Source organism: Channa argus, chromosome 13 (genome assembly GCF_033026475.1).
Source record: "Channa argus isolate prfri chromosome 13, Channa argus male v1.0, whole genome shotgun sequence".
In the NCBI taxonomy this organism is placed as follows: Eukaryota; Metazoa; Chordata; class Actinopteri; order Anabantiformes; family Channidae; genus Channa; species Channa argus.
In genome coordinates, this window is record NC_090209.1 from 16,798,106 (window position 1) to 16,821,614 (window position 23,509).

Genomic DNA, 23,509 nt, shown 5'->3' on the forward strand with positions numbered 1-23,509 from the left:
CAAAGAGAAGTCATAAGATGTTCATGACACGCAACACAGAAATATTTGTTACAGTATAATCTAACAGAAATGCACTTTAATCAATAAATTTGATTGCTCTATGCTGAGCCTTTATTATTTTACGCCCTCTACAGGTCATATTATATACTGCAAAGATAGTTTTTGTCAATAGGCTCAATTATGACATAAGACTGAAGAAGTGGTTTGACGAAGTGTTTAAGCGTTTAAAATCCGATTAATTTGTCTTTGTCTGGCCTTGAGTTTATAGCCATTTTTAACGTTAACTTACGTCACAATTTTAGATTATAATGTGCAAAAGTCACTATGCCTAACAACTTGCAAAAGACAGCACATACTAATTTGATGTGTCAAATATCTATGATATATCACTATCTATAAATTTAAACAAAACTACATGTACAGCTCGGATGGTGTTAATGTTGTCATGCCTTTCGCTCATAGATTCTGCTTAAGCATTTTTTCCTTCCTCTTTCTGTGCCTTTGCAAAGCTACTGCTAATTGGTCCAAATTTGACATCCACATTCACTGACCAATCAGAGAGCTACAACCTTGTTGGGGCATTAAGGAAGAAAAAAACACAACTGTCCAGTAGCTGCATGTCACAAGAGGAACATTTCCACCCGCTGTATTACACTTTGGGATTTTGGCTACTCACGTATGTATGAAAACCGAAACGTGCAGATTTGCTTCAGGGGCAGTGTCCGTAATGGCCCTGTCGAATATTCTGTCCTAAATGTAACATTAGCAAGGGCTTGGGAGCTAGCACTGCAGCTAGCAGTAGCGTTATATTGTTTCACTCTGGTATTTTAGCGACGAACTGTTTCCTTTTACTTGTGAAACCTTGTCACAGGACCTCGACTGTTTTACGATTTCATTTTCCATTTTTTTTAATCTCAGGGGAAGTGGCAGGGCAATTTTCGAGAAGCCTGGTAATATTTCGCTGGTACGATTTAGCTGCCTTTGTACCAAAACAGCAATTTGACGACGTGTTGTGCGACCAGTTAGCAATGGTGCAAGGACAGGGGAGCGTCATCAAAACCAGGTGAAGCAGATGCGTGTGAATGAACCCCAAACCTTAACCGACAAACAATTGTAGCTTACATAAAATGAAATAAATAATGGTATAAATCTATATTATGTATATGAAGTGTTACGTAAGCCTCTTGCGGCACAGATGAATGGAAATAGAAGTTGAATACTAAGAAACTGGCACAAATCGTTCGGTATCTGCGAAATAATATGTGGGTAACAGCACGCGGGGGTCTGTTAAAATATCATAAAACTAACCATCATCAAAAATGACATGTTATGTTACGGTCTTTGTTTACATTTCTGCTCCTGTCTACTAGGAACTATGAAACTGCGCTAACGTAAGGAAAAAACGAAAAGAAAAATAAACTGGATAAGTGAAAATGACCATGAAAAGCAAAATGTACAGTAACAAAATATTTAAAGTAGCTATTGTATAAAATAGATTTTTATGCGGTGAAGAGCAGTTGGAAGAGGACGACAAATGTCGCAGACATGATGGGCCTGCCATTTTGTTCTACTAAGCTGTGGCCTAAATGAATGTCAAAATGCATCACGAATCACTTTAGGTTTGTTATTGGTAGTGTTGGATTTTTCCCCCCCTCCTTTTACAAATTGTTGCAACCAAAACAAAACAAGGCACCTATACCAAGTTTAAGAAAGCACTCATGGGATCACCCATGAGAGCATGTACATAATGCTGAGTGAGCAGTATTTTAAAGCGTTTCCATTAAGATGGGCTGTGTTTATTGCTTTATAGTGTAACCTTGATAACCTTGAAAGTTATTAGCATACGTTAACAAGACAAGACACAAGGCTTTTTCATTAGCCAAGAGATAAAGTATGCTTGGCTTAGCTACTCCCACACAACAGCTGTTCACTTTACTAGTTTGTACTGTCTTTCAGTAGACTGTGTCATGCTCCTGTACATCATAGAACTTTAAAAAATATTTTAATGTGCTTATTTTTTTTTCAGCTGAAAGAAAAGCCTGTGTTCTTCAGTCAGACAAATTATGCCTTCCACTCTGCATTGACAAATATAATGGTAAGATAATGTGATAACAGTTATCACTAGTGTGATAACAGTACTTAATCATAAATTATTTTTATGAGTAAGTGCTTTTAAGATGGCAGCTTTTATTTATATCTATATATAAGTTGCAGCAAAATGATGTCTTTCTTTACTGATATAAACAGTTACTATCACTGCTGTTATTGTAGTAATATTATAGTAATATAAATGAATTGTGCTTGAGTGCTTTACACAATAATTTGCAAACCCAGACAACTCAAACAGTAATTAACACATTTTTATGTATTGTAGTGCATTTGAATGATTTGTCTGTACAAGCGTTTTATATTGGGTGTTGAAGTTAATTTGATGTAGACCTTAAATGATACACTGACTTTAATATATGTATATGTGCTAAATTTCAATATCCTCTTTGTCTATTCATTCATGTGACAACTATCAAGAGTCCTGTGTGACAGGCTTCCTTAAGAGAACTGGTTATAATCCCCACAGAAGATGGAGGACCGTCCTCACTTGTACACTTCAGAATTTGGAGACAATGAGGATATAGTAGAGGAGGAGGAGGATGGCGACAATGATGAGGTTTCTCAAGTTGAAACGAATATGGACCCAAACTACCCAGATCTTCAGAGACATCCCAATCAACATACTGAGAGACACTGGGGCTCCATTCCCTGCCAGTATTGTGAGAGACATTTCACCAGCAAACAAGGCTTGGAACAACACATGCACATCCACCGTTTGGCAAACAATGAGGTGCATGCATATAAAAGCAATAAGAGCAACAGGTCTGTTAGTTCAAATCTAGGTCAGTTACAGATTGAGAAGATGAAGCCTCGGGATCTAGTAAGCTCAGTCACGCAGCCTCATACCTCCTCCTCTACCAGCTCTAATACATCAGTTGTTTCACCTGGAGACCCCACTTCTCAGCCAGAAAAACAGGGAGCTGTGGACAGCCATCATGCTTGCAAGTACTGTGAAAAGATGTTTACTTCACATACCAGTAGGCGACGGCATGAACGCAGGATCCACAAGCAGCATCTGCAGCTCATGCATGTTGAAAAAACCCAGCTGCCACAGGAGGAAAATCTTCAGAGGATGTTCACTGAAACATCTCAACAGGAAACGCAACTCGTTGATAATACTGCACCTGCAGCTGTTATAGAGAATGAAGGGGAGCACACAGAACGGTACATGCTTGATGTCTCTAGCAATATTTCAGAGAATCTCAGCTTTTACATTGATGGAAAGATAGTGTCAACAAGTAATGTCAGTAGCTGTGAAGCAGCAGAAGTTCATTCAGGACCTTCAACTTTAGTAGGGCTAGATGCCCTGATTCTAGACCCCATACAAATTAGCCAGGTTTTAAATACAGATTCGGCTACATGTAAGGATACACCTGGTCAACCACTGGCTAAGAGAAGAACTGCCACACCCCCTCTTTTGCCACAAATTAAAACTGAACTTGAGTCTGAGGTGGTAGTGTCATCTTCATCATCATCACTTGCATCTTGTTTAATTGAGAATCTGCTTCCTCAGAATACAGAGTCTACAGTTGTGCAGAAGGAAAGAACAGTGTTTTTGTCTCCTAAGCTGAAGCAGCTCCTCGAGAAGCAGGATGGCCTCAAACCTACACTTGCCCTGATAACAGATGGACAAAAGTCATGTTCACCCGTGTCTCTCTCTGTCCTGCCTGCTGGAACAGGAAGATTTAAAAGAAGGACTGGATCTCCAACAAGCTCTCCACAGCAAAGCCCACCACCCAAGGAGGAAACCCCAACATCCGACACAGGAGATATTGATACTCCAAGTACAGGACAGATGGAGTCCCAGCAAATCTCACTTGTGCACCAAATTGAGAATGAAAAGGATGAAAGGACTGCATTTGTGGAGGAACCAGCAGTGAAGCCTGTCTTGACAGAAACCTGGGAACCCATCACAAGTGACAGTTCCTGTAACCAGCAACCACTGGATCTCTCCAATACGGTTAAGAGAAATGAAGATTTAGCTTTAGTTGATGCTGTGCTGGATTTAAGTTTGCAAAGGAAAAGCCTAGGAGAATCTGAGCTAACAAATTTAGCATCATGTCCAGAAAAATCAAATACGTGCATAGTAGAAAAACCCATAAGAAATACTGGAGAGCAAAATGTAGAACTAGGGAATCCTGAGACTCCTATAGTCACTGATTTTGCCATAGTCACAGGTTCCGATATGGTGACCCCAGTCGAGTCTGTTGCTGAAGGACTTGTTTATGGACTTGCCCTACCTTCCAGTTCCCTGACTCCATCCACTGCCTCCCTTACCTCTGTTGCTCTGCAGCCAGCTTCACCATGCACTATATTTGCTACCCCACCCTCACATACTATGCTCTCTACCGCACCTTCATTAATCACAGTTTTGTCACCACCAGTTTCAAGCACTGCAAGCCAGCCAATCCAGGTATTGGGCCCAAATATAGCCCAGAAGCCCTTGGTAATCTGCACTGAAAATGCATTAAATTCTTCAGAGTGTGATTTAGCTACTGCTTTTGCCACAGCAAGTGCTGCAAACCTTGTCACCCTTTCACAGCCCCTTGACCCAACTTTAAATTTGCCTGGCCACGTGTTTCTCACTGATCAAATTGCTATCAATCCACCTATAGTTGAGTCAACTCCTGTGTCAGAAGTTCCATTTACATCCACTGTAACTTTAAATGACCCCCTCATCAACTCTTACAACATTACCAGCAACACAGTGTTGATTGAGTGCACAATAGCTCTTGAAGCTCCAGGGAGTGTAGTCCCTGCTGCAATTACCTTGCAAGAAAACACTGTGGAGCCACCAGCACCTACACAAGTGGTTGTTAATCACATAGAACAGCAACAGATTGTATCAGTGCCCAACTCACAGACTGTGGACCCTACTATTCTTGTGTCCCACATTGCAGAATCACTAACTCTCTCCACCAACACATCCGTTGTATCTGATTGTCCTCCTGAGGGTGAATCAAATCCTGACCCAGCGGCTATTAATAATGCAGAACCACCAACTGCAAAAGAGGACAACTGTTCTGCTGACGGTTCTGTTTCTGTAACCAAAATGCCATTTAAAATCCCACACCCTTCTAAAAAAGCTGAAGAGGACAAATCATCAGATAACACACCAAATTATGACCAACAGCAGTCTTTCACCAAGAATTTCATCTGCAATGTGTGTGATAAGCTTTTCCATTCAATGAAAGAACTTGGCCATCATGTAGGTGAGCATGCTGATGAATGGCCCTACAAGTGTGAGTTCTGCGTACTGCTCTTTGGGAAGCCCTCTGCTTTGCTTGATCATCGATCGAGCCTCCATGGTGTCGGCAAGACTTACGTTTGCAGTGCATGTACGAAAGAATTTGTCTACCTTTGCAATCTGAAGCAGCATCAGGAGGAATTACATCCCGGTCAGCAGTGTACGCACACAGAAGAAGAAAAAGGAAAACTGAGACCTCAAAATTACAACAACTCCACAAAAATCAATATGGCACTTTCAGTGCACAATGCTACAGTGGAATCCAAAAAATCGGTGAAAAAGGAAGAAGGTGAAGAAGACGTGGCTGTTGAAGAACTGTTTACAACCATAAAAATTATGGCATCAGACGGAGGTAAACTTAATGGGCCTGATGTTCGTCTTGGCATTAACCAGCACTATCCCAGCTTTAAGCCCCCTCCATTTCCTTACCATAACAGATCACCTGCTGCATCCCTGGCTTCAGCCACAAACTTCACTACCCACAACATCCCACAAACTTTTAGTACAGCTATTCGGTGTACCAAGTGTGGAAAGAGCTTTGATAACATGCCAGAGCTACATAAGCATATCCTAGATTGTGCAAATGCCAGTGATAAAAGGCGATACACACCTAAAAAGAACCCCATCCCTCTACGTCACTTTGCAAAAACTCAGAATGGCGTGCTGTCTACCACTAATTCTACTAATGGGTTAAATGCTTCAAACAGAGCAAGCCAGTCAAACAGCTCCAGCCCAAATCAAGAAGCATCAGTGAAGTTGAAATTCAAAGTGCTGAACAAAAGGAAGAAAAAGTTGGCCCACAGGGTTTTGCCACAGAGGGGCAAGTCAGTCCCGTCGGCTAATAAAGGATCATCTGCACACATGGATGTGCAGCAGGAGATATTTGTCTGTCCTCATTGTAACAGGGAGTTCACAATGCGTCGTAGCAGAACCAAACACATGGCAGTGTGCCCCAAGAAACCTAAAGAGGTGAAGAAAAGGAAAGAAGGAAGTCCGTCTGTAACAAAAGAAAACTATGGTCACTTGCATATAGGAGCGTCTCATTTTGAAGAGAAACACCAAGACTCACCTCAGCATAAAACAAGACTGCAGACTTCTGGCCCTGCTAAGAGGTCTGCCATCCTACCAGTCCAGACCGTCTTTTCAAGCAAAAGAAGCAAAATAATTATAAAAGAGAGCACTCAGCCAAAACAGGACACATCGACTCTCAATGAGCTTCCCATTGTTCGTACTTTCAACCCTTCTATGCGGCAGTATGGCAGAGTGCAAAATAGCGGCAAAGGAATTCCCATAAAAATTACTATTGTGAAACCACAACAGACTGCATCACAGAAAGACGGGATGCCTCCCACCCAGAGTCGAGAAGAAGCAACAGGAGCTGTTACCACCTGCTCTGAGCGAAGTGCTACAGCTTGAAGATCACTCCATGTCCATCACATGATCAGCAGGTAGTGAAGCACATTTAGGTTTACTTGCAAAATCATACAATTCTTTGGATGTGTTTACCAAAAAAAACCCCTATAGGTACTAGATTATTAACAGTATGTAAATTGCTCATTTATGATGATTTAATAAGACAGAGGAAAAAAAATGCATAGGAATTTTTCTAAACAAATTTTTTACGTCTGCTAAATGACAAAATGTAAATGTCTTTATAAATCCATAAAGTTAGTTTACAATTAAAGTGAGTGCAGTAATGTACTTTGTGTGTGTGTGTGTGTGTGTGTGTGTGTGTGTGTGTGTGTGTGTTTGAGAAGATGAATGCAAATGAAATATTTCTTTGTATGTTTTATTTTGTCACTTTCAGGACCCTGCTGTATGGAACTCCTCATACATCGTCAGTCATACTAAAGGGGGGGGGTAACTGCTAAGCATACTGTAAACCCCACAGGTTGCATTATACTGTACCATATACTGTACAATAACTGATTGATATCAGAATGCATAAAACAGATACTGCAGTCTATGGATGTTTAACTGAGTATTTGAGTTCTTTTGTAGTTCTTTGAGTTTTGTAGATGTTTCCTTAAACTTTCTGTAACAGCTTGGATTTGCACTTTTAAAGTTAATCTGATTGCTACGTGTTTCAACTTGGTGATGAAGTAGGAGAAATTCAGCTGGAAGGCTGCTCTCGTTTCCTACTTAGTACTTTAAAGAGGATGACAGGTGGCAATCATGTTCAGCATGCATTCGCACTTTTCCTTAACTTTTGTCTGTGGCCTTTTGGTTAAAACTTGCTTGTACTGCAGCTACATTCATTTATCTTAATGCAGTTAGGCCTTTAACACCAAATGTAATATTGGAATTAAATGGTGTAATTGCATAAAAGCCACGTCATGAATCAGAAGAATTAAACATGTCCTAAAGTAACATGTTCTGTAGTTCAGTAACTGTGGGCACGAGCTACCTGTCCAAATTATTGTTAAAAGATATCAGCACTATTTGGGAATTTATTTTTCTATTAGTTTTTTTTCTCATTTGCATATCCATCTAGTGTGTTATCCGGTTGGCCTAGTCGCCAATTTGTGAGAATATAGAGAAAATAATGCTTGTTGTGTGCCAACAAGTGTAGCATAATATGATTAAATGTGGCACAAAAGTTATGTTTAAACATGTTTTGGTGGTCCAATCTAACAGATGCACCCCTAAGTAAACAGATTTATTTGTATATTTGTCTGTTAATGGAGTTTTTGTAGCTTAAAAGGGTGCATTGGTGTAAAGTTTTTTTTTTTCTATATATATATATATATATATATATATATATACACACACACACACACACACACACACACACACACACACACACACACACACACACACACACACACACACTTCCCTGTGGTCTGATTTAAATGCATCTTTCACATACTAACCACAAAGTTTACATTTTCAAGCTTTTAAGCCACCACAAATTAGTTCCTTACACCTGGGAAACACTGCAGTGTGACGTATGTACTGCAATCCCAGTCACTATCAAAAGTACTATGATATCTCCTGAACAGGATTTACAGACAAGAGCCAAATACTCACTTGACCTTCCTGCATTCTCTCTGAAATCCTGATATATTTACAGAAGTCCAGTTTGATTTTAGACTATTGTTTGCACTTCTTTAAATTTCTTATAAAAACTATGACTTTGTGTGTGTGAGTGGGGAGGGGTGGCTTTTTTTTTTTTGCTTGCCCTTAAATGTCTGGAAATGTATGGTTAGAAGTAGAAGTCTGGGTCTTTGTTGATTATAATCATCGCTTATAATCTGTGTAATGGGTGTCAATAGTCTATGGTGTTCAGTGTGTATATAACGAATTTGAAATGTATAAACCACAAACTGGAAACAGAGCAATTATGGGGTATTTTTACATAAACCCTGTACTGATGTGAAAATATCTGTGGCAAGTTGTCACTAATCTCAAAGAGTGGGTGTGTAAATGCATTGATTGATTTAAATTTTTATAAGCTACTAGTTTGAATTTGCAGTGCTATACAGGGTAAATATTACATTATAGATTCACTGAATTGTATTAATTTGGTAAAACTAAAACTTGACTACAGTCTATATCAGAGTAAAAGTATTTCTATTTTTGTTTGTACTTCTATTTTATTTTTGTTTTTTTTTCTGACTTTGCTGATAATATTTCCCTCACTTATAATGGACTGCAGTGTTTTGGATGTACAGGATGGTTTGAGAGACTGTTATTTAACTGTGAAAAGTGCTTGTAGAATTCTGAGGTGCAAATTGAGGTATGTATATTTATTAATAATTTAAAATCACGTTATGGTTTCTCTGTATGATTTGCACTAAGGTTTTTTTTTTCAAGCGAGTTCAAAATAAATGGAGAATGTTGAGCTCACATGTGAAATTTGTATGAAGTAGTTTTAGTAAAGAAAGCAGGCTAATTACAGTATTGGAGGCATCTGAATTAACAGATACAATCTGTTGCAGTCACTACATTTGGAGTTAACTGCACAATGTACTAGCAAGTACTAAAATGTCCAGGTGGTGGCACAGTTTCTTTACTTTAAGCTCAGGAGCAGTAATGGTTTTTTATAATACAGCACAGCATCTTTTTTTACACTCATACATTCTGTTTGAAAAATCCATTTACTTTTGCATTAATTTACATTTTACTTTTAAAACACTCCTCACTACAAGACTTTAATGTTTCAAATCTGGATTCCATGCAAAGACATCATACAGTATCTACTAGCCTTTTCTAGGTAAGCGGTGTCTAAATATGTGATATGTTAATTAACAATAATCTGTCATATGTAATGCATATGTATTTTGCATCTGCAAGAAAAGAAAAAAAATCTCGAAAGTGACAGCGTACAACATTTAGGTGTGACGCGTTTTAGACACTTTCTCTGTAGAATGGTTTAATAAGGCATAAATAAGGTTACTCAGCTTACAGTGGTGGTGAGCAACTATATATCAAGTACTGTTCTTAAGCAAAGCTTTGAGTTACTTTTATTTACTAAATATTGTACCTTTTACTTACTTTACTTATTAACCATATATGACATATAATCATATAGATATAGTCATCTTCACCTTACCAGCTGTGGTTTGTTTTCCACACCAAATCTCTAGGTAATAAATTATCTATTTATTATTTTTAATTGCTAAAATATTTTTGCTGTCATAATTTACTTTTGTTGCACATTTACAACATTTTCAACAGCAATAATTCAGTAGTTTTAACATTAAAACATTTTCTTAGTTGAGTAGTTTATACTTTCAGCACAATTTGGAGCATCAACTTAGTTTAATTTGAGTAAAGAATTTGAAGATACCTTTTAGTGCTGTACCTGCTCTTTTACTTGAGTATTAAGTTGAAGTACTAGCAGCTTGTGCAGGTAATAAAAAAGCAATTACAAACAAAGTAGTAGATTGGGCAGCATAAATGGAATTGTTTATTTCAGGTGTTTCTCTTCGTGTCGTTGCATTGTTACCCGACCTGAGATTGGGACCTTAGTTTTGAGGTAACATATAACGATATAACAATAACCTTTACATTAGCCATTGAGACATCTGACAGAAAAAGTGATCTCAGTCTCGTGATGAACGTAAGTTGCAAAATATACTGCAAATACATTTAAATTCATGTGCATTACAACACAGTAAAAGTAGCTCGAGTTTTCAGTCAAGCAGGTTATATATGCTCCAGCAAAAGCAGGAGACAAAAATGCCCACTGTGCCTCTCAAAGAAACAAATGTGCACAACCTGAGTTTTAAGGGGAAAAGTCTAATTAGTACATACTACTACATATTAGCTATGGGAGGAAGTAGTTGTTGTAATGGGTATATAAACAGTGAAAGCAGGGATTGATGGTAAAAATAAAGGTTCAGTGTTGGCTTGTAAATTAAAAAATGGAACATAATCTGAAACCGAGGGACAACTTAATGTCTTCTATTTGAAAGAGGAAAATACTAACACCCGCTCCTGATTCCCATGGAATCTGTTCCGTTAAAGCTGTAATAGTGAAGAAATATCAAAACCAAATCTAAAACAGCTACATATGAATACGTACAGAGTAACAGTACATTACCTTGTTTTTGTAATCTTAGTACTGCAGTGTTGTTTTAGTCTTGAAACATTTTACCTGAATAAAGATCCTTCGAGGAGCATGGAGATACCCTCAAAACTGAGCTGCTAACATCAGTCTATATTCATATATGCATTTAAGAAAATGGAAGCTCTGTGACTGTAGTTTAATGAAGACTAGACACTGAACAAGCTTCAAAACTTTGAAACACAAAACTAAGTACAAATCTTTGCAGAGACCAGACACCACAGCTAAAGCCCAGGCTGTAGCTGGAGTTAGGGCACAGAAGTATTGAGCAGATGGATGAACCTTTACTTAAAGATACCCTGTGGACATTTTCCAAACAGTATAGGCCTATGTCTACAGTCAGTGTTACAGCATAAAGCGTCCACAATAGTAAATGCATTTCCCTTATACTGCATGTGTGCCCGTCTGAATGTTTAATCATCACATCACTGGTAGAAAGAAAGACACTGAAGGATTGAAAAAGAATGAGCACAGTGTCTTTTATGTGCCTGTGCACGTGCAAGTGCACCACAAAATGGAGACTCACATTCCCAAATTCTGCCCTATTTGTGTTTAGTTTGGCTCTTTCCACAAGCGGGAGTGCTAGTAGTGTGTGATAGTGGTCTATAGACCCCTCTTAACTTTAACTGACTTTTATTTTTATAATTAATTACTCACAGAAAGGTAGCAGCTATTCTCATCTGCTTTTCCTGAGAACTATCTACACACAGTCTATCTGTACATGTTCTGGTCTGTGTCAGTATGCTCTTTCAAGACATTAATGGACGAGAAGTAATCTCTGCCCAAGTTTAATTGGTCATCAACATGCAGTGCAGTGGGCATGAACTTAATTGGATTTTTGGCAGAATCCTTTATTTGCTACAGGCAAACGATGTAAGTGTGCAGGGGGAAGATCATTTTAGGGTTCTTCAGGGTTGTGAGAAAGCTGTGGAAGCAGAAGCTGTGCTGTACATCAATCTGTGACACTTGACATATCACCGTAATTCCCTCCATCCCCTTGTGTCATGACTATAGGCAGCACTGTAATAAAATGCAGATACAGAGGAGTCAGCATCAGCAGGTGAAATAAGCTTGGTTTACTGCATGTACTGTATTTATGGGGGTTTGTGCTTCATGCGAAGGTTACATTTGAATTTTAAACGGGTTTTCAGTGCTTCAGTGTCAAATCTATACAAGTGGTTTGGATTAGTTGGAGTTTTTTTGTCACACTGAGTCAGACATATTCAAAGCTCAAAAAAAACTATTTAAGTGCTATTGAACACACAGGGCTTATGGCAAATATGGTACCACTAAGCAATTGTGTGCAAACGGACTTCAACATACCTGTTGTCCTTTTATTAGTAATTGAGCTTGAAAGCATTCAATTACACACTGTGGTAACAAGGGATTAGCCTTCAGGTGCATTTGTTATTAGATTTTTAGTTAGGAGTTGTGCCAGTGTATAGGGAAAAACCACAGCCCTGAGCTACAGGATCTCCCAGAGCTCACAAGCTCAGCAGTAATTTTAAACTGTAAGGCTGCATTTGTATGCTCATCACACCATAGGATCTTAGCCCAGGGCCATGTTCACACAGGAAGTTATGATTATAAGTGGGAACACATGATCAGAGATGGTCAAAAGCAAAAACATCCATCCCAGAAGTCTTGACGAGAACCTTTGATGTCCCTCTCATTAATTTCATCTTCTTTATTAAAAGTTTGATATTGAAATGACATCAGTAACACAGTGGGAGACAAGCCTAAGTGAGTCGGAGGTCTGTCTGGTATCTTTTGTTGAGTGAAATTTTGTGCCATCTGGGGCTGGATTAAGTTTGCAAGTGCAGGTAAACAGTGCACGAAGCGATGACGGGGACATGTCAGCATCACAGTGTTTTAGGTGAAAACACACGAGAGATCTGAGTCACACCACCTCCGGCACTGCTAACTCTAACTGACATGACAGTGATGTGTTTTGGGGCAAAACTGTGGGGGATGTTGTTGTTTTTATAGAACTCTTTAAAAATGAACCTGTTTTGCACCTTTTTCCACATCTCCCTTCAAAAGGAGGCTTCTAACCTCTATGTAGGTTATCTATTCAAATAAAATTCAAACATTTGGCGAATTTAGACTTTGAGATTTCCTACAAAAGCTAATGTTCTGCCTCCAACACGTTATGTAAGGCTGAGTTCAAAAGAAAGACGCATGCATCCCCAGTATCATAAAGACAACCAGCCCCCCCCCTGTAAGGTGAACAGTGAAGAAACAATACTACCAGCAGGATATATAAGCATAAAGTGCATTTGTACAGTTCTCTTCTGCCCTCTCTGCATGCTGTTCATGTGGGATGACTGAACAGACATGGAAATGAGGACATTAATAAAGGATGGAGATCCATTTTTAATGATCCACCACCCCCTCTCAGTTTGAAACAGATTTTCCTGTCCACGGCTCAGTTTTTGGTTCAGAATCTGTGTTTTTGCTTTGAGAGGGGCTTGCGAATATGCAATTTTTTTCTGCCTGTGCAAGCGAGGTGCCGCATACAGCCCGTATACTCTGTACCTGACTGCGTGTGAATGAGAGAGAGATGCGGGTTCTGTTTCCTCTGTCTGTTTATATTTGTGAAAATAATCCTCATGTAGGAAAAGTGAGGGGCAGAGACAGTGAGTGCGAAACAACTTTTCAATTATTGTTTATTATCCTGACAGAAATGTAGTTATGATCCAGGCAGGAAACGCATATACACAGTAGATCAAAGTGAAGACAAGCAGGAAACAAAAACCTAACTGAACAGGCATGAGACCTGCATTTTCTAATTTGCCTTTAATGATCCTAGTCCACCCTTTCCATGCAATCAAAAGATTGATGGATCTTTACCTCCATGTCTGGCTTTTAGGGAGCGTCAAGTGCTTTTTTATTTCTGGATACTAGGGAATGAACAGATCTTTGGCAACATTAAGCGTATTCTGGTATTTGCTTGCTGCAGATATTTCACAGCAAACTATGAACTTGGCAAATTTGTTTGAGCTTTCTGCCAAAGACAGATGTTACCATGTGTTGTATCTTAGACTTTGAAAAGAAAGGGGAATCCATAGCCAATAATGACAGGCAGCATCAATAGCAATGGTGTTATCTCTATCTTTCACTTTTGTCTGTCTTCTCTCTGCAGCGAGCTTCTCCTTCTCATCGCGCTCTGTCTCCCTCTCTCTCTTGCTTAGTTCATGCTATGTTTGCCTTGCTCTCTGTCGGAAGCAGCGCCACTCCGAGCCAACACAGCTCTCCCATCAGCTGAGGAGCAGCAGCAACTGTGACCGCATCTGAGGCAGCGAGACACAGGACTGATCTGCAGTCAGAGGGGAGGTAGCTGTAATAAGCAAATTACATCCTAGGGAAAAGCATAGAAGTCGTGAGGTGGCTTCAAAGGCAAAAGAGCAGTCAGTTAAGCAACTGAGAGGAGTGTTTCAGTGCAACAGTCGACCTTCCCCACACTCAGAGACTCACCCTCAGTGCGCTCTCTCTTTTGGAAGACGACGGACCTTTCCCCTCTTGGAGCAGCTCGGCCATGGAGGAGATGCTCACTTGCAGCCGAAGCCCTTTCTCCCAGGTGTTTGGGCGCCAGGGTCAGCTCATGCAAGCCAGTGAGTGTTAGCATCTACAAATCAGAACAACAAGTTTATTTCTTGCCTATTTCTTTCATTCTGATTGAGTTTAACTTGAATGAATGCAGTGTTTGAATTATGGGTACAACTAGTGCATTACAGCCAGACATCACAGACTGTGATTAAAGTAGATTATTTTGAACAAATGTAAACCCTGCGTCACTGTTATGCAAAATTAAGGATTCTTAGGAGGCAACAGTTGCAAATGTGTTTCCAAACCAGCTGAAAATAATATAGTTGTTTTCAATTTAGCTTCTAAATGCTTTTCAAATATATAATTACTTCTGTATTTTAATCATGTTACATTACTTTATAAAGAAAAGTAATTATTGGTATGAATTCTTGTTGTTAAGTCAATGATAGAAAGACAAATTTCATGTGTCCAATTGTTTTCTTAAATGTGTGGAATTTATTGTTAGATTTAAAAACATTACACAACACAGTATGGAATATGAGCTATGTATAAAAACTGAATGATTTGTTGTTGATAGACTGTGATACTAACTTATGTGATTGGCAAGAGAGATGTCAGGTGTGAAAGTGTGTGTTAAAGGGATTTGCACTAGCAGAAGTCACCTTAAATACATATACATACAGTCCGTCGATGTGTCTTGCAAACATAACACAAAAAGACGGTAAATGCCTTTGTGATGTGATTTTATTTTATTTGACATAAACACGGTACCTTCTGTGTATTGAATGCATTCAATAATTCACATTTACTTAATCATGTAATTCTGCACCAACCTTCAAGTTTATTTAGTGGATTTTATCCTTGCAAATATGTCTCAGGCCATTGAGTGAATTCGCAATGAAATATGGATGATGTTTGCTCACAATTATGCTCTTGTACTTTATGGAAATTTTTAATTGACCTTTGAGGTTCTATGCACTGTATATGCCAGACACCCACAGCCCCTACTGATACTCTGCATACACAATGTAGGTGATTATATGTCCAATATTAATTTACACTGTGAATTTTTGTTTTGGGGGGGGGGTAATCTCACAGCATGACAAACTCAGCCTTGTGTTCTGTCACTAGGTGTCACATTATTCCTGATAGTGAAAACGAGTCCCTTTGGCCATGGCTGACCTGATGCGAAACATAGTGAGCTGTGATTTCTCACAGGTTTTTAGCAGATTCGGGTTATTGCATTTACATTCTTGTATCCGCTGGGAAAAGCTCTCTAACTGTGGCACAACAAGCAATTTATTTCCAACAGTCTCTTTTGTCATATGAGGCAGGACTTTGATCTTTGCTTGCACTGGGATGAACTGTACCTTGTCTGATTTTATCGTTCGACTAATAACAATTTGGCTGCTGGTTTGCAAAAACAAAAGCAATGGCCTCTCCAATGACTTCCGGTGTTCAATTTCCTCCAATTCCATGTTGTTAAGAAACTTTAACTGTAATCAGAGTGGCTTGGTCTACATAGGTCTCATCTAAACAACCGAAATGACTGCACTCACTTAGCTGCTCATCCAGCAGACTGGAGAAGGCAGCAAGCAGTGTAACACACAAAAATTATTGGAAAAGATGTGACAGGTTACGTGTTTGGAGGCATGTCAAGCTTGTTTTGTGTAGTTTTGTGCTTTTGGACTGTCGTATATTGAAAAGCAATTCACACTGAATATTCAGTCTTCGTTGCACATTTATTTTACATATGCCCATAGGCTATTTTGTTCCCTCTCTGTTGCTTTCCCCCATTCAAACTTAACTAAAAGACAACTTGAAATTAAACTGTGGTGCTCATTCACAGCGACTCTCCTTCATTGCCTGCTTATCAGTCACAGCATAGGTGAGAATGCTGGCTGCCTTAAACCTAAATGCCACTCTCTGGTTGTGAAAAATGACATTATCATTGCATGTTGTGGTGAATTACAGCCAGTCTTGCACTCCCGAAGTTATCTATGCTCTTTGAAGCTTGTGCTGCACGTCTGCGATTTCGGATGTTCGGGAGAGGGAAGTGAAAGGGAAGATGGAAGGAGAGAAGAGGGAGGTGAGGCAATCGGGGCAAGAAAGTGAGCAAGCTGCAAATTGTGTGAATAAGGGGGGGTTCTACCTATTTTTAGCAACAACCTTACATACTGCTGGAAGACTAATCCGCAGTAGTGCTGGCTTGCAATATCAGAACAGTAATTATAGGGGGATTTTTTTTGTTATCTTTGGCTGTCACCCATCATTGGATCAGAAGTCCCTCAGCTATATGCAAGGACCTGTCTGAATTGCAGAGAAAAAAAAAATTCCATTACATGACTGTTGCACATGCCCAAAGAGTTGAATATTAACAACCTTCTGGTGGTACCCTGGCAAAATAAACACTTCCTTTTCTCATGCATCACATTCACGTGGCAGTGCCAGGTGAATAATCCTGCTACAATTATCTTGCTCCCAACTGCGGGGTGTGATTTGTTCTGTGTTCAGTGTTGTGATGTGTTGTCATAAATCCCTTGGCAGCCAGTGCTCCTGTTTGTCGAAGAAGCGTGAAACCTAAGTTTCCTGGCTTTGAACAAGTTAAAGTGTTTGGGAAAGGCTGATTTCTGATGTGTGTTACTTTTCAAGGTTAGTCCATATTAGGTCGAATGTTATTTTTATTGCGCTTTCGAATATATACACTCTACATTCTATGTAGAAGTAAGCATATCCTGTTTCTCTGGAGGATAAAAGACAATTCTCAGTACAATATTGTCTCATTAAATTGTCAAAAAAAACAATAGTTTCACTGCTCAGGGAGAAGAAGATTATTTGATTACCTGTAGGCTGTAAATAGGATTGTGGATTAATAGTGTCACTTCATGAGAACCTGAGATTTTTCGCTGTCAAAACTCAACTCCTGGCTGTTACTCAGCTGGAACAAAAGCGTCCTGATTTCTCCTGCCTGCCATTGTTTCTTGGCCCACATTCCAGATATCAACCCCTGTCTGTCTGAAAATAGTCTGAATATAAATCTGCATGTCAAATGATTAATGCACAATGCTGATTTTACTGTCTGTCGTGCATTTATTTATTTACTTGTTGAGGTGGATTATGACGAATTTAAAACTGCAATGATACACATAAGTAATTTGTCTTCATAAGCTTTCTTCTGTAATGTAGTACAAGGCACAATTTCACACAGCATCTCTGCTTGAAGTGCATGATTTAAACCCATGTAATAAACAGAGCAGACAAATAAAAGTCATATCATTTGTAATGTGTTAATTGTAATTAATAGTATAAACAGGCTTGAAATGATGATTAACTGATTGTTGCTAATTGGAGTTTGATAACTTATTACCCTTTTAATCAAGGCCAAATTTCCAACAAAACCAACAATGAGATTGTTATTATTTTATGATTATTATTATTATTATTTCAGAGACTCTGTAAACACTGGACAAGTTTAGCAGTCAACTTTGGAGAATGTTTCCTTTTTCACTTTACCCTTGAGTATTCTCCTGATACTTCAAGAACTACTGGAAAGTCTCAGCTCTGCTCCCTGTGTGATGTGAAGTTTTACAACGTGACCACTGCAGGTGTAGAACACATTCTGGTCCTCTTTGAAGTGATTAATTCCTCTTCGTCTTCCACTTGTGTTATGGTTCCAGCGCACTCAGAGATTCCTCACACCTCCTTACCCGATGGGCTTTCCTGCAGTAAGAGATTAGCTTCATGCTTCTGGTGTCGCTAATCATGTAGAAGGAGTCACGTTGCAACACATTTGTCTGTGTGTGCACCAAGTAAGGTAACACATCTTGTCAAGGGGCGAGTCATGGATACGTCCTGTTTCTCAGAATGTCATTTATTTATTTTGTTAACTCTAAAGGGAACATGTTGATGGATGAACATGAAACGTGACCTATCGTTTCCACTCCATCTGCTGCTATTAAATTAAAATCATGTACCCCCAGTTGAAGAAACAAAGCTGCTTGGAGATACATTATCTCTGAAATTTCAAATTATCTCACACAATCTCAGTAAGCGAGAGGAAAAATGTTGCAATACACCAGAAAACAATCTGGTTAGACAGAGGCAACAATCATGACTCCCAAATAGTGTATTACTAAGGAATATTTCATACTTACTATGATCTGATATTCTGTACTATGTATCTTTATTAATTTTCTAGCTCTGTGAAAACCACTCGTCAATTTTTTACTAAATACACTGCAAAGACAATAAACAAATGTTGCAATCCTCAGAAAGACTTTCCTGTGTTCACAAACACACACTGCAAGTTAGTGAGGATTTGATGTTTTCACTGTGGCTCTCTGCAGTATTTTTGGGTTATTGCAGCATAACTCAGGCAATATTGTGGCTGTAATGCAGCTTCAGCAGGCATTTGTCTTGGGAGCCTATTTCCAAATGAGTGGCTCTAAGCTGGGAAACATCTGGATTAACAGTTATTTAATGACACCACACCCTATAATGACAAAACATAGGGCCATCACACAGTAAAGTAAAGACATTTTCATTTGTGTAACATTTGTGATCACCCCCTCCTACCTGTTCCTGTGCTTAGAATAGGACATCAGCTTCTATTAACCTTCAGATGAATACGCACAGTGTCACAGGAGACTGACTGAAAACAGAGTTAGGGTCAGCAGGCTCTGACTCTGCATCTCCTCTGCCTCATCCCACTTGTCTTCTCTTCTGCCCTCCACTGAACCACCGCCCTTATTCTTATTTTATTTTGTCCTTTCGGCTTATCCCGTGATTAGGTGTATTTGCACTCATAGGGATCGTTCTGACTACATATCACATGTTTGAAATTATTGTGGCTTTCTTCCTGTTATTCTTCTCCTCGGGAGTCAACATTAGCAAGATATATATAGAGAGGGGTGGGAAAAGGCCTTTAGCCTATTGATTTTTATCTACAGTATAGTCAAGACATTGAAAAGAAAGTTTCCAATCTTGTAAAAATGTGGTACTTCAGAAAGTGTGATACAGTAATTCAGCAGTAAAGCCATAACATACCTTCAAGGGCATTGCAGTAGATGGTATCTGTCCTTTGGAGCTTGATACAGAAAGTGTCACTATTGAATTAAAGACAACAGCACAGTATGAGATGATTCCTGTTATAAAACATTGAAAAGTATTTTTTCACTGTCAAATTTCAGATACCTTCAACAATGCTGACGACACCCACTATTCAATGTATGTCCCACTCTCCAAGTGACAGGGAACATCCATCTACTATACACCTGAGTGCAATAATGTATTTTGCTACATTTTGTGCCTGAGCTGCATTTGAATGAGGTCTCCTGCCTGATATATACAAGCTACACTGTATCTAAACCACAATATAAACATACAGTCGCTGAATAATTCAAATTTTCTCTGTGTTGGGGATCCTTGAATAAGTCCTTAAATAGAAGCGTATTGGTGGGAAACTAAGAACACATGTACGCTCTTTAGTGACAGGTGACTGACAGGGTCTCTCTTCCCAACTGACAGAAGACCTGACTGTGAAATTTTTGCCCAATTATTTTATCTGCAAATAAATAACCCCTGAAACAATGTTGATCTCAAACATGGATATCTAAGAATTTAGATGTGCTCCAGCTGAGATGTCCCCCTTATTGTTTGTTTTCCAGCTATCTCTGCCCAGCCAACTGCTGATTGCCTGGATCAGGTGCGTTCAGTCAATCAGCAGCCAGAAGATACCAATTTACTTTGTCATTCCCTGACTACATGTCCTCCCAGTAATTTTTCAAACCACTGCTTTTGTGTAGTGGCGATAGTCTTTGTAGAGCCTGAAAATACCATACCTTAAAAATGTGTAGGTGAGAGTTATCAGATGACATAAGCTGGTTATGGGGGTGGGGGCCCAATGATCAACCTCAAAATGTCACCTTACCATCCACCCCCACCAAATTTTTAAATTTAATTACTTAATTACCCAAATTAGTTTTGTTCTGGCACAAAAAGAGGCTAGACGTGTCACAGTCTTTTCCAGTACAGAGGACAGCAAAGATCAACGCCTCCTTTACAGTAAGTGTGTTTGCTCTTTGATGCACAGTTCAACAGTTGGTGGAGCTCAGTGATCAGTGTTTCTCCGTAATTGCCAAGCACATAAGTGCCATTCATTATAATTCAGTTTTGACAGAGGTGACGGGTGGATAAATGTGGATGGATAGGACAACATTTTATTATGATTTATCAGACACCAACAGATGTATGATGGGTGATTCACAGGTGTGCAAAGAGCCTTTGATGTTCCCCTGCAGCTGAATTGATTTTAGTGATAATCTTGTATTGATGTGTGCAGGTGTTGAGCGAAGCTTTTGTGTGAATGCAACCCTGTGTTTTTGCACTAGATGTGAGTAAAACATGTTCACATTGTTGCTTACACAGAAATACTCACTCACACACTATAAAAATGCACATTTCATCTCTCCTATATGCAAACTGTGCACCAGCTTTAAAATTTCACATCATACTTAAACTACAGAAATTTCAAGAGGAATGCCGGTAAACTTTCCCCTCTTGAGAATATGTGTTACAGGCCCCAAACAACAGAGACCTGTAGACAGGATATATACCCTGTTTCAGACAGGAAAAAGTAGAGACGGGAGACGTTAGTTGTGTCCGTTCAATCAGGCTGTTTCTGTCTTTATTAAACAAGCATATTTTATTCTCATTTGACTCTTCTGTTTTGTTTTTATAAACATTTTTCTCTATTTCACAACAACTCAATTCAACATGTTTCCATTAACATACATTGTGATTTCCATCTCACAGGTTAATATACTGTAACTTACAAACAGAGTCTGGAAATACAGTGCAGTACTGTTTAACATTAATAGTATTAATTCACCACTATAGATTGCATTAACAATACTTACTTTGTGTCTGCTATACTAGCTCTCACTATACACTACCTCAGTAATCCTGTTACTAGTTAAATTCAGCCTATTGATCAATTTTTATGTTTTACACATTTGCAAACATTTCAACAAAGTAGTATACAAAATAACCCACTGGAACTCTGTGCTGAAAACAATACAGAACAGGAAAAATTCGTTATACAACCCATATTCCTCACTCTCGGTCTCACATACAACTTAATTACACATGAATTATATTTCTAACAAATGTCCAGGAGTCTTTAGTCCACACAGAAACACTCACAATAAAACCGCCAATGGTATCGTGTTCACACACGGAAGCTAGCAAAACTTTACTTCGACAAACAACTAATTTTAGGCTTTAAACGCTGCTCAAATGTGTGTTTATCTCCTCAAACCTAACCGTAGTTAGCTCAAAAAGACCTTAGACATCCTATGGAGTATGTTGTGATTAAAATACACATGCTACTAACCTGTTTCAGACAGGAAAAAGTAGAGACGGGAGACGTTAGTTGTGTCCGTTCAATCAGGCTGTTTCTGTCTGAGAAGCAGAGGCCTGAAGGCTACGTTCAACTAGCGCTCATTTTGATGAATGCTCCACCTAGTGGCGTAACTTGACAATTACAATGAAAAGCTTGAAACCTAAACCCATGGTAAATGTTCAGAAATTTAGCCTCTCTGCACCAAAATACAAAAAAAAACACATAATCCTAATCAACAATTGTGACCAACCACTGGTGGGTGTCACATATGCACAATACTAAATCATTCTAGACAGTGAATCCTTAATATCACAGCAAAGTAGACAAATGCATTTTATCAAACTTGTGAAAAAATGTAGTTAGCAGAATTTGACCTTTGGTAGACCAGGGCCTTTTTGACCTAACACCTGTCATAAATGTGTAAGAAGTAGACAACAGAAGTGTGAAACTGAAACTTTAAGTCTCTAAATATGGGAAATGTACTGTATGCAGTTTCTTTATCCTACTATAGAGAGATGCAACACTTTTCGTTTTTCTTTTTTTTTGCAGTACAGACTGTGGCTAAGGTGACAGGAAACCACTGATTGGATTGTGAGATGACATAAATTAATTACACAGCCATACATTTGTTTATAGTTTTTAGTAATATTACTATGAACCCAGAGATTGATTTTGTCAGCTGAATACGCAGGACATTCTCTGAAATGCACTTCCTGAAGAGACTTCATTAATGTGGGAAACTCCTGCACATTTGCTGCTGTGACAGGCAGCACTCACATTGCCACATATAAAGTTTGCATCTGGTGTCCAAACCACCAGTTGGGTCTCAGTGGTTCTGTGATGATTATATTGGCTAGTTGTGCACAGCAACACAGTGTTGCAGGGCCAGGAGGAGGAGCAGCAGCACCAGCTTCTGCCACTGCTTCTTTTACTCAGCCCCAGACTCAGACCCAAACATCCTGTTGTTTTATTTCAGCAGTTTTCATTTACTTTTATTTAAAAATTCCATTCTATTTATAGCTATCTTTGAGACTTATTCCTGGAGACATTTTGACTTGAAGCAGCAGGAAATGCACATGTGTAAGCAATATCATGCACTATAAATGGAATAGACAAGCTGTGCATCTGTTCTGTCCCTGATACAGTGTGCAGTGGTACGGTCTAAACAATCTATCACATCAATCACACCATGATCACATCATATTCTAAACAATCAACTACCATTCAGAGCTTCGAAGTACCTCTAAAGTACAAATTACATTTCTGCTTTCTCAACATAGACTGTCACAGTACTTCCATGAGGTAAAGTGTAAGGGAGTGGTCTGAAGAGACCTGGAGCATGTTTACATTACATTTTCCCTCCTGCTCATAATCGATTCAGAATAAATGTTTCGTTGTTCAGTTTTACTCATGGGCAGTCACGCCTCATTGATGGACAAACAATTTCCCTTTAGTTTCTCTGTAAGGCAACTATAATCCTCACTAATCACAAAAAGTTTGTTATTATGTTTGCAGTTGTTATTGTTTGGCAGTGTGTTTCATATTCACTGATAGTCAAAGACGTGTGTATTTCCCCTCCACGTTTTTTTGTCTTTGGTTGCATTTATCTGCAGCGGCAGCGGCAGGTGGA

General features: G+C 39.0%; 2 protein-coding genes and 1 long non-coding RNA gene across 10 annotated transcripts in view; 2 read left to right on the plus strand and 1 right to left on the minus strand.

The window, feature by feature from the left end:
• Nucleotides 1-562: 562 nt before the first annotated feature.
• prdm2a (PR domain containing 2, with ZNF domain a) lies at nt 563-15,258 on the plus strand. 6 transcript variants are annotated; one of them, XM_067526446.1, is made up of 4 exons: nt 563-676; nt 2,027-2,095; nt 2,527-6,804; nt 14,123-15,258. In XM_067526446.1, the coding sequence occupies exon 3, from the start codon at nt 2,579-2,581 to the stop codon at nt 6,770-6,772; it is 4,194 nt and encodes a 1,397-aa protein (XP_067382547.1). In that variant the 5' UTR covers nt 563-676; nt 2,027-2,095; nt 2,527-2,578; the 3' UTR covers nt 6,773-6,804; nt 14,123-15,258. The 6 variants fall into 6 exon arrangements, with proteins under 6 accessions (XP_067382547.1, XP_067382548.1, XP_067382546.1 ...); XM_067526447.1 differs by lacking the exon at nt 14,123-15,258 and adding an exon at nt 7,114-9,205; XM_067526445.1 differs by lacking the exon at nt 14,123-15,258 and adding an exon at nt 7,164-9,205.
• Nucleotides 14,151-22,140, minus strand: LOC137139353 (uncharacterized). Of its 2 annotated transcripts, XR_010916302.1 has the most exons (5): nt 21,871-22,140; nt 19,524-19,582; nt 17,991-18,197; nt 14,406-14,556; nt 14,151-14,289 (listed from the first exon to the last, which is right to left on the minus strand). It is a non-coding gene; the product is annotated as an uncharacterized lncRNA (long non-coding RNA). The 2 variants fall into 2 exon arrangements; XR_010916301.1 differs by lacking the exon at nt 17,991-18,197.
• The window catches only part of LOC137139351 (kazrin-like), a 144,981-nt gene continuing 135,880 nt past the window's right edge, over nt 14,409-23,509 (plus strand). For both annotated transcript variants that reach the window (XM_067526450.1, XM_067526451.1), the window contains exon 1: nt 14,409-14,542. In XM_067526450.1, coding sequence (XP_067382551.1) covers nt 14,467-14,542 — 76 coding nt within the window. In that variant the 5' untranslated portion in view covers nt 14,409-14,466. The remainder of the gene's footprint in view (nt 14,543-23,509) is intronic.

Excerpts from the sequence above, each read along its gene's own strand:
- prdm2a (XM_067526446.1), top strand. The coding sequence starts at position 2,579 with ATGGAGGACCGTCCTCACTTGTACACTTCAGAATTTGGAGACAATGAG.